The sequence below is a fragment of the Brachionichthys hirsutus genome, chromosome 22 (assembly GCF_040956055.1).
Source record: "Brachionichthys hirsutus isolate HB-005 chromosome 22, CSIRO-AGI_Bhir_v1, whole genome shotgun sequence".
In the NCBI taxonomy this organism is placed as follows: domain Eukaryota; kingdom Metazoa; phylum Chordata; class Actinopteri; order Lophiiformes; family Brachionichthyidae; genus Brachionichthys; species Brachionichthys hirsutus.
Genome location: NC_090918.1, coordinates 483806 through 495450, shown reverse-complemented (window position 1 = coordinate 495450; position 11645 = coordinate 483806). Strand labels below are relative to the sequence as shown.

Genomic DNA, 11645 nt, shown 5'->3' with positions numbered 1-11645 from the left:
TCAATAGTTTGTGTCGAGATCTTAATGTACATGCGTTTCCTCTACAAAGTCAGAAGGTTTAAAAAAAAAAAAAAAGTTCTCTTGATGCAGTGTGACAGCCAACGCGTTGGATAGAGTTTCACATTCTATATTTAAGCCTGGTGACTTGTGTCTCTGCTGCGCTGTTTAAATGCCAGAGTCCTACTGTCAAAACACAGAGAGAAAGAGAGAGAGAGAGGGTCGCAACAATATGATGGACCTTTTTGAGACCAATCCTTATCTTTTCAATGAATTGCGCTATCTGGAAGAAGGGAATCATGGACCACTACAGCATTTGGACATGGCCGGGGTGTCCCCTCTGTACAACGGCAATGAGAGCCCGCTGTCTCCGAGCCAGGATAATAATATTCCGTCTGAGACTGGGGAGGAAAGCAGCGGGGAGGAGCACGTCCTTGCGCCCCCGGGGTTTCGCACGCACTGCGAGGGTCAGTGCCTCATGTGGGCCTGCAAAATCTGCAAGAGAAAATCGGCGCCCACGGACAGACGCAAGGCCGCCACACTCAGGGAGAGAAGGAGGCTGAAAAAGATCAACGAGGCCTTCGACGCGCTGAAGAGGAAGACCGTGGCCAACCCCAACCAGAGGCTGCCCAAGGTGGAGATTTTACGCAGCGCCATCAGCTACATCGAACGGCTACAGGACCTGCTGCAGACTTTGGACGAGCAGGAGAAAGCGCAAAACGCGTCATCACACAAGTTCAACAACACAGAGCACAATGTAAGGCCGCACTGGATCGCCACATGTCCGTCAGGGGGGACATTTATATCCCTGTAATGGGCTTAGACCGCAGCCGACCCTGTCGCGTTACGGCACAGACGTTTTAAGTGTCTGTGGTGCTTTCAATGACATCAAGCTGCGTTTACTGCCTGTTTATATTCCTTTTCACCATAATATTATACTCTACTAACTTGTTGTAATGATAAATGTATGACTATTATTATATGGAGCACACGATGGTCCAATATTAATAGCATATTTCTCATTTATTTCGTAAAAAATGTTTTTTACTTTTACTCAACTGTCAGAAAATGTTGGGCCCAATTCTGATTTATCCTACAAGTGTTTATCTTTCAGATGCAATCAATCAATGCTGTAATCACTGTGTCTGGGTAACATGTGTGTGTGTGTGTGTGTGTGTGTGTGTTTCTACAGGTGGCCAGTCATAATAATTACCAGTGGAAAAAGCCTCCAGAGACCTGGTCGACCTCTGCAGACCATTCCGCCGCAACAGTGCTAAACCAGAGGGAAGGTACAAGTAAATAACAAATAAAATCATCAATAAAGAAATTCACATATCAATAAATGAGAGTGATTTTCCTTTGTTTAAGGAACAAGTGAGTCTTCTGCATCCTCCAGCCTCCTGCGTCTGTCATCCATAGTGAACAGCATCACCAACGATGAGAAAATCACCTTCCGGGAGGACGAGTCAGAAAACTGAAATGTTATTCTGAGACCCTGATGAGACACAATTTGAATATTTTATTGAAATTTCCATTGTTTATCTATTAATTATTTCCGCTCTATTCAGCCATTCTGGCTTCTGTTTGTTTATGTAGCCTTCACTTGCACAACAGGAGCAACACATTTGTACATATTTTATAATTATGTGCTATAAAGATTTTATTTATTTTATATTCAGAATCACACAAACTCTTTAAAAAAAACAAAGGTATGCATTTGTACATAACTGACCAAGGAAATAAAACAGTTCTTTTGCAATACTCTAAACCGTTCCTCATATTTTTTTAATCTTCAAGGACATGCCATAAAAGTATGAGCAACAGATCACTTAAAATAAACTGCAAAAATATCCACAAAAATAATGTTATAACAGACACAAAAGAGGGATTAAACTTTTTCTGCAAATCCATCCCTGATATTTATAAAAATCCCCAACACGAGATCTACCAGTTCCTCCACAATTCACGGTTATTAGAAGTCCATAAAAGTTTGCCCTGGAATGGTCGCTGCCGGGCCAGCTCTCTTTGTCTCCAGCAGGACTGATCCCAAAACAGTAACTCGAGTCATTCTGAGCACAGCGTGCCTCTCTTCCCCCCCCCTACCATATATTAGGGACATGGAAATTTTCAGCAGGAGGCCTGAACTAAAAGCCCATTGGGGTAATGAGGCAAAGAGAGGTCTTAATTCATCATCACCTGCTATTAGAATGCCCGATGCGACGTGTGGGAGTCCTCGGAGGCTTGTTTGCCGCGTATTGACGTGAGGTGAGGATGTTTTGTTGGTGCTGTCGGGGGTGCTCTGGTCCCCCTCTGATCTCTGCGGATGACACAATGCCCTTCTTGCCCTTTGTGACTCTGACTCATCTCTCAGGAACTACAGACAGACTTTTACAAACACACGTGTGTGTCCGTGAAACGTGTCACACGTGTTACAGGCTTATCAGAAGCTGGAGACTTAGATGTTACAAAGCTACAGTGTTTCAAAGACCTGGAAGAAAGTAGAATCTATGCAGGAAAGAAAGTAAATGTGCTGAAATACTACGCTTGCAAACAAAATTGAAGTTCTTTGAATTATATATATATATATAATTTACTTAAATCCTTTTCGGTTCCATGAGAAAGAACTAAAGGAAAGTTTAGACGGATTTTCAGTGTGGAGTCACTGGTTGGTTAAAGATCCACAGAACAGTTCGGAAAGCATTTTGTGACCACGGCCGTTAAATAAATTATCATCTGATGTTTGTTTCTAAACGGTTTTAATTGATGGCTCTTTGGAATTGTTGGGCATAGACCTCCTTGGAGTGTGTATTGTGACAGCATTGCCACCACACTTGCTGTCTTTTTGTCCTCTACAATCTTTCTGACTTGTATTTAGCACCTCTATACCCCCATCTCAGACTCACTTCCCACCCCCCCATAGAAACTACAGCTTATACACCATCAAGATAGCGCAGCCTTTCTGGACTTAGTCTGTTAAGATATTCAACAATTCTATTTCGTTTTTTTCTAATTGTGCTCATTATCTTGCTGATTCGCACGTTATACGCACCAGGATACCAGATCATATTTCCTGTAGGTGCACTTTATTGGAAATAGAATATTTCTGATTCTAATAATGATACTAAAATACTATTTTTAACACAGTTGTTGTGGTACTTTTGTGCAGGTCAATAAGAGCTTCCACTGAGCTGAAAAACATAAAGCAGACATTTAGCTCTTTTTTTATTATCAGAAATATACCAAACATCCTGTTTTCTGCAGAAACACGATATCCTCGAACAGTAATGTGATTTTAATGGGCTCCTGCTAACTCTCTCTCTCTCTCTCGCTCTCTTGTTTTCTTTTACCATGAAACGTGGTTTTGCTCACTGCAGGGCCTTCACATGCATATTGCATAAATTGCAAACATTAAAATTAAACTACATAAGTATTGTATTTGCTGTAAAATATCCAGTTGTGTTTTGAACCCAGCTCTCTCATTTTATGCATGCACTCCCCCACAAAGAAGCAGAGCCTCTTGCTCTTTTTAAACTTTTTTACATGAGCATTACATGGATGTTACTGATGACACCATATCATTCTCATTTGGCTGTGAAGGCAGTGTTTTAAAAGTCCTATAGCTGATGAAAGGCGAGCTGAGAGGGGATGTCTGGAGTTTGAACGCTCGGATTTATCCAGACTTTGCTTGAATATCATGCAAGAAAAAAGGAATTCCCTGCAGCGGGGCTGGCGGCCTCCTTCTGCTCCCTGCCAAACAAATGGCGTTGCCACTCAAATCTTTTTTTTTTTTTTTGGATCCACTAATTCTTGTGGGGAAAGTAAAATGGACTTGGGGAAACAGCTATGAGGAAACACCATGCAGACAATGTAGCTTCTCTTATCTTATCCTTATTTTAGGATATTTTTATTTATTTTGTTTAGGATATTTTCATTCACTAACAGCATTTTGGCTGTTGATATAAAAGGTGCGCTTCAGAAAGGCATCAATTTCTGCAGGGGTGAGTGACGTATTGCTTGTGCCAGGGTTCTTGAGTTGCGCCATACAAGCAGCGTTTTAAGTCAAAGGAGGAGGCCGTTTAGAAGAAATAGGGGTTTCAGACGTGAGGAAGGGGGGGGGGGGGGGCATAAAACATCACCCCCCTTTGCCCTTCACTTAACTCTGTCTCTGACCCTTGAGAACAACAAAAACAGCAAACTCAAAGTTCCCAAGAGACCGCCAGAGCGCACGGATCTCACAGCGCAGCTCTACGCGCAACGACAGCGCCGCTTCCAGCCGCGCAACGCGTTCCCGACGGCGCGCAGAGCTGCGCCAGTCTGAGTCAGAGCTCTATTGGCTGTCGGTGGGATCCCAGGCCCCTTCTTGTTGTCGCCCTTGTTCCAAGCCCGAACAGGCTTTGATCTTCTCAGCAGCTTACAAGCGCTGGCGAGCCGATGCCTTCTTCAGCTGTGCCTAATCCAAACTCCGACGGCAATTCCGAGGCAGCAGGTATTACTGGCGTGTTTACTTAGGTGCGCGCAGTTCCCAGAGAAGAGCGGGGGTCGCCAAACGCTTTGGCACATTGTGAGAAATAGAGATGAGATGTCATCAGCACCCCGGTCTAAACTCTAAAAAGCCCTTTTAGTGTGAAAATCTGTTTTCTGGTGCTGAAACTGCTCTCTTAATTTGAAAGAAAATGCCCTAAACGCCTGATATTTCTTTATTTAGAGTGTAAAAACCGTATAATTAACTCTTCTTTTATGTCGTATTTTTTATCACATTAAAAATCATGAAAATCATCTGCACCTTAACAACTTTGCATTCCTCATAAGCCCCTAAACCACTCCTTAAATAACCACAGCACCACAATATAGCACCATGGCAGCAGCCATCTGCTGTGCGTCGCACTGAAGCATACTCGACTTGTGTCAATAACGTTTAATGGTTAAAATTTGGTGCAAGGGATTGCACGGCAGTGTTAATTGTATAATTACTGTTTTAATGAGGTTTGCCAAACTGGAATCACCTCATTCACAGCACCTTCAGTGACGAGCAGTATGTGTTTAGCGGAGAGGGGGGGGGGGGGGGGGGCTGACTGCTGTAATGCGAATTCACAGGGCTTGAAATGTTACACCTTCCCTTGCAGCTGGGCTGCATCTGCAACGCTGTTGTCTCCACCGTAAAAATTGGCCTGCATACCCAACAAGTGACCCCCCCCCCCCCCCCCCCCCTCTTTTTCTGCAGTTTGACCAAACAAAACTCGCTCTCTTTAGTATTTATGTCTTCATAACTAACGTCACGCTCATTATCAGCGATGACCTGATGCCCAGGGGCCTGCTACAGATAAATCAACCAACATGGACCACTTTTAAACATTTGAAAAAAACAGGCCATGGGTTGGTTTTAAAGCCGCAAACGTTTGCCCGCACAAAAAAAACGAAACGTTCCCAAACATCGTACCATCGTGGCCTTGGAGGAGAAAGGCCCTTGGAAGAAGAGAGTGGTGATGAGTGGGAAAACACCAGTAAGTGCAGATGTGGGAAACTCTGCAGGGTACTGGGTGGGGGGGGGGGGGCAGTGTGTTGGGATGGGGCAGGGTGGGAGTTAATCTAACCCCAGTCTGCCTTCTGGCTGGGCCAATGGGCCATGGTAATTAGATCTGGCCAATGTGGGCCCTAGGCTCTGGCCTGGGGGCATATAAGGGGGGCTCAGGCCAACAGACCCCTCATATCACTCAGAGGTTTTCTCTCTCACCCCACTTCTCTGCCCTCCTCTCCCTCCTTTACGCCCATCTCTCCATCCATTCAGGCCTGATTCTCCAGCCAGCTATGGATGTCTTCTCCCCGTCCCAGGTCTACTATGACAGAGCATGTGCTTCGTCTCCAGACAGCCTCGAGTTCGGCCCCGGCATGGAACTCGCCGGCTCCGACGAAGATGAGCACGTAAGGGTCCCGGGAGCCCCCCACCAGCCAGGACACTGCCTCCAGTGGGCCTGCAAGGCCTGCAAACGCAAGTCCAACTTTGTGGACCGCAGACGGGCCGCCACCATGCGTGAGCGCCGGCGACTGAAGAAGGTCAACCACGCTTTCGAAGCTTTGAGGCGCTGCACCTCGGCCAACCCCAGTCAGCGTCTGCCCAAGGTGGAGATCCTGCGCAACGCCATCCACTACATCGAGAGCCTGCAGGATCTGCTACGAGAGCAGGTGGATAACTACTACGGCCTACCTGGAGGGAGCAGCTCAGAGCCCGGGAGCCCTCTGTCCAGCTGCTCTGATGGAATGGTAAGAGCTCTGAGCCACATATTTTACACATCTGGATGTGCATAACATTACAGGAAAAACACAGCTTGACATGAATAACTCAACCAAAATTCAACGCAGGACCCCCCCCCCCCCCCCCCACACACACACTCCTGCAGAAACCTGACCTGAAAAGACCTTCATTGTTGACCAAGTATCTCCGTTTGTACATTTAACCTGCATTTCAATGTGAAAGATTTATTTTTTTAAATTAAAATCAATCAAATAAGCTTGTCTTGCCCCAAGAGACCTCGATTAAAATCATTCTCCTTGCATATCACACTCTTTAATATACACGTCTATCATTTTCTTATATGTATGTCTACATTTTATTATAAGTCAGGATGATTAGTTGTACCTGACAACAGTTTGAAGGTGGCAGAGTATCAGTTAATATGAAGAAGAAAAAAAAACTTATAATGCTGGACGGAGAAGTGGCTTTCCCACCACCGGACACTTTATAGCCCTAATAAACTAGACTAAATCCACCTCACTGAAGTCTGGCAAGACCAACTGGGTGCTTTTCTGCATTCCATCCTGACTGCATGTTCTGCACCGCTGCCAGGATTTTCTGCAGATTTACTTGGCGAAAGTGTCATCTTGCACAAACTGGTGTTGCTTCCACTGATGCAATCGATTTGCCACGCTCAGAGCCGGGCAGGGGAAAGGGAGCGCAGGCTGCCGCTTCGGCTTTAAGGTGGATGTGAAATAAAGAATCCCATAACTTTGGAATTCAGGATTTATTAGTCTGTCCAGAAAATGAGGAAGGGCATTTGCCTGTGTCGGCTTCCTCTTAGTGTATCTATATATTTGTGCAAAAATAAATAAATATAAAATGCATCGTTGGCTGTTCTATTTGAGTATTGAAGGGTAAATTTGTCTTGTCGTTCGTTTCTCCTTGCAGGCTGACAGCAACAGTCCAGTGTGGCAACAGCTGCATGCAAACTACAGCAACAGCTATTCATATGGGAAAATTGGTATGTTTGGTATGTTTTATGTTACAAAACGCACGCAATGTAAAGTCAAACATAGAAAGGAATGACTTTTTTTTGTGCATCACAATTAAATGTTGACCCTCTTCCCCCTCCTTTCAGAGAGTCTGGGCGATAAGACAGCTGGAGCCTCCAGTCTGGAGTGCCTGTCCAGCATCGTGGACCGCCTGTCCTCGGCGGAGTCCAGCTGCAGACCAGCGACTCTGAGAGACACGACCACCTTCTCCCCCGGCAGCTCCGACTCGCAGCCCTGCACGCCCGAGAGCCCTGGAACCAGGCCCGTCTACCACGTCCTGTGAAGGAGGCACTGACGGCTGCCGGCCAGCTGCACTTGCAACAATAGATAAGAACTAGCTCTAAATCTGAAGGACGCTCGGCTGTTCCCGAGGACCTGTGGCACGCAGCTTTCATCCTGTACATGAGATTGTAAATACTGTAAATGCTCATTTATTCTACATACTACTATACCCAATGAAACATATTTAATTATGATGGCTACTATCATGTTGCTTTATTCCATCAGGAAGTTGTATTTAAGCAGTTTTAATTTCTTACTTTCCATGTTGTTTATGAAATTAAATCTTTTACTGTTTTGTATAAAAGTTGTCGTTTTTTTGTTGTTGCATTTATTACTTTGGGAACTCCTCTTTCTCCCCTCTTTCTTTGTGACCACGCATATCTCATTCATCATTCCTTAAGGGAGAGGTAAAGCTGAACTACTGGCCGAGGACTGTTCTATTCACGCTAATAAACACGCAGATGCCATAAACATTGATTAGAAACATGAAAATGACACCTAAAGCTGCAGCTCGCACCTTTGTAGAAGTTTTACAAGGTGCTTTCTTTTCATTAAGTCAAGCACACAGAGAAACGCTATCTGACAGAAAACGTGGATGACGTCATTATAACAATGATTAGTCATGGTACATGGTTATCTCCGATATGGATATTATTTCGTTGTACTTTTCTTATTGGATTCCTTTCATGGTGGAACAGTATCGTCATTTCGTCTGAAACTCATTTAGTCCTTTTTGTGCAATATTGAGTTTTTTTTAAATCCCATTTTTTTAATTCCCTTGCAGAATTATGCAGTTCCATAAAATTAAATTGCCATGTGTAAAACCCAATCCAAAATTAAGCCTTTAAAAAGATTTTTACTGAATAAAGGTGTGTTATAATGTGTACGTTTTCAGGTGTAGCCAGTACATACTGCACACAAATGGAAGTTGAAATTTGTCTTCCGACTGGAAGAGCCGGTGTGAGAAACTGTTTAAATGAACATCTGGTTCAAGATGCAACTAAAAGCTGTTGAGAGAAAAGTATTCAAGCTTTTAAAAAACAATCCAATGACTAAAAATTGCTGCCATCAATCCAGTGATAAACACGCAGCCAGGAAGTAGTTAGGAGTGCCACCACTTCGCTAACAATATTTGCTTGTTTGTCGTTATCAGAAAACTATTTGCCGCGGGCGAATCTTGCCAAATGATAATTGGATCAGTATTATGATGCTGCACAAAATTTGAAGCTTTAGCATGGCGAGCATTTTTCTCTAACTTAATATTGTCTGTAGGCTTCATCTCAACATACATGTGAGGTCGCTCATATGAACATAATAATAATAGAAAAAATATAAACGGCCCACATTTCAGCACCATATTTGGTAGAATAAAAACACACGATACATGTTACTCTCCTTCAAATATTTCTTTTAGGGGATCACCTCTATTTTATGCAGTCGACAATGCCCCAACTGGCGATGCAATAAATTTCTTGTGAGCACAAATAAATTTGACTGATGCCTTCAAGGGCAGAGGTAAAATGCTGTCTCAAATTACCAGATGTCCCAATATTTGTCTATTTCGTCCTATTTTCGTCCTATAAAATTGAAAAAAAAGAAAAACAGCATATTTTTTCCTTTTACATCCATCTTCGACAGCACCTCCTTTATTGTACAAGTATGACACTCCCTATACACAGGCACCAGCCATCCCACAGTGGCTCTGTCTCCCTGCTGCAGTGCTGTGTGACATGGTGGACATTCCAGCAGCAGCTTCTATTTCACCAACCTCTACGAATGTCTTACAGCACTCCAGATGTCAGCCGTGACCTTTTCCATGGCTGGAGTTGTGGCGGCGATTCACGAAGCGCTCGTTCGCTGAAAGTGAAGCACAGAACGCACTGTGAGCTCAGGGGAAATGGATGGAAGAGAAGGAAATTCACTCCTTATTTCAATTTCAATTTGAACATTATTAATAAATTGACTCATGGCTCAAAGACAAGCACAGACATTGCTGCAGTACTCACTCAGGCCACGCGGGGGGAGTGTTTTCTGATATTTCTAGTGCTCAGATTTAAAGGATCAATAAAAAAAAAAAATTAGTACCGGTAGATTTTAATCCCAGGGTAGCATTTACAGTCTATTGTACTGCTTAAACATATACTCATATTTGAGATCAATTCTAATCTCATGATGAATGTTTAACCAAAGTCTTTGAACTTCATGTCAAGAAAAGATCATGCAATCAAATTTACATTTTGGGATAAATCTTTTCAGTTGAGACATTAATGATTTGTTGGATTAATGAGAATTTAATCCAAACGGCCTTCATCATGACATCAGTCTTGACTCGTCGGTCCTCATCCTCGTGTCTTTATTTTACAGGTGCACAGACAGAGTAGAGACAAGTCTGCATCGTCATGTTATACAGCTGTCAAAAATAGATTATTCTTTCGCATTTAAGGTCTGGTTTTTCCACCCGAGTGTGATTGATCACACAACTAGACCAAAACAACAACATATAACATTTAATAACATTCTATTCATATAGTCTGACTTGTGATGATGCATTCACACGGGGCTTAACAGTTTTCTCCGCTCTACATAAGGGCAGATGCGTAAATGGGATTTATAAGACACCAAGCAAGTGATTAGAACGTTGTTGTTTTTTAAACACCTTCTATGTAGTGAAAATTGGAACGGCAGGCAAGACTATGACTTATTTAATCTCCACTAAAGTGAGTCTGAATCACTGAACCTTTTGCCTTGACAAAACATTTTAATGTCATCCCAAAGACGTGTGGCATTCAGGGTCTCTGTGATCCTGATTGATCACAGGGGAGGAATTTGTCACCTCCATTCTCCCGTTCTCTCACCTCACATTTTGCTGTGGATGTGCTCCTTTGAGATGGAGCTCTAAAAGAGAATTTACTGCATTGGGTCACCGTGTGCGGCGTGCTGGCGGTGATGAAGAGGCTGTTTTCTGCTTCTTTCTATTGCCTTTTTGAGTTTAATACCTCCCGATTGCAGGATTCTTTTTATTCGACTCGGCTCTCTGTATCGAGTACTCCGTCTTTGGGCTGAAACCCAGACGAGCCTTCAGAGGAACATTTTGGTACGTTAGGCTTAATTACTTCAGCTTCAGCAGCTGCGCTAAAGAAATAAGTGACAGTGGTTCTCTATTTTATGATCAACGCCACTATAGTTTTCCCAGCGCTGAAATTATTAAGGCGTCTGGGTGTTAAATCAATGGGCTGTAGTGAGTATCTAATACCTCTGAAAGATTTATCAATCTGGTTGCAGTTTGGATTCTTACCATTAAAAGCCTTTCATATTATCTAAAGGGACAATTCCTGTGTGCCTAAGATGTAGCACATTTAAATTTGACTCCTAATAAATACATAATTCAATAAACATATATTGAAGTAAGTAAAACTGAAATACTGATTTAATGATACCAATTAGATTTTTCTTTTAAATGTGTAAATCAATCACATAGTTATTACTACATATGCTGCTGAGAAACGTTTGTTCATTGTTCAGCTGTGTAATAATAACTAAATATTTTATTCTATTCACAAGGAAGCAGAGCAGATGAGCCATAGGATTGGTGACACTGGTGAAAATTAACGACATACACCATACTGTATATATATCTCTACTTTAACACTTAAAAAAAAAAAACCTTTATTTAATGGCATTACGTTCACTTCATTTTGGTTTGGTATACTGTGCATCCCATCCTTCCTTCCTTGAACAAACCTGCACGTTTCTTGTAAATCTGCATTTCTTCTTCATCTTTTCCTACCACTTAATTTTCCCAACTCTTAAAAATATACAATCACTGAACGAGTACGCGGCTGAATACCTTTGTCATGAAAGCTTAACACGATCACTGTGCCCATAGTCTCAATACGAACTGACAACATGGAGAGGTAATGAGTGGTCGACAAGGCCTTCACTGTACACAAGCACATAGATTTATTTATACAAATATAGTATAACAATTGCATATCAACAGTGTGTTTTTATTTTAAACTCTTTCTCGGTAGGACCATCAACTTCAAAAATGTAATTTAATTACGAAAGTCTACCTGTGACTT

At 42.7% G+C, this 11645-nt stretch overlaps 2 protein-coding genes across 2 annotated transcripts; both read left to right on the top strand.

Annotated features, from left to right (window-relative positions):
* Positions 1 to 208: 208 nt before the first annotated feature.
* On the top strand, positions 209 to 1765 carry myf6 (myogenic factor 6). Its single transcript, XM_068755003.1, has 3 exons — positions 209 to 754; positions 1190 to 1286; positions 1366 to 1765. The coding sequence occupies exons 1-3, from the start codon at positions 230 to 232 to the stop codon at positions 1473 to 1475; spliced, it is 732 nt and encodes a 243-aa protein (XP_068611104.1). The 5' UTR covers positions 209 to 229; the 3' UTR covers positions 1476 to 1765.
* Positions 1766 to 4428: 2663 nt separating this feature from the next.
* On the top strand, positions 4429 to 7564 carry myf5 (myogenic factor 5). The gene is made up of 5 exons (XM_068755016.1): positions 4429 to 4483; positions 5364 to 5498; positions 5783 to 6255; positions 7178 to 7254; positions 7372 to 7564. The coding sequence occupies exons 1-5, from the start codon at positions 4429 to 4431 to the stop codon at positions 7562 to 7564; spliced, it is 933 nt and encodes a 310-aa protein (XP_068611117.1).
* Positions 7565 to 11645: the final 4081 nt, after the last annotated feature.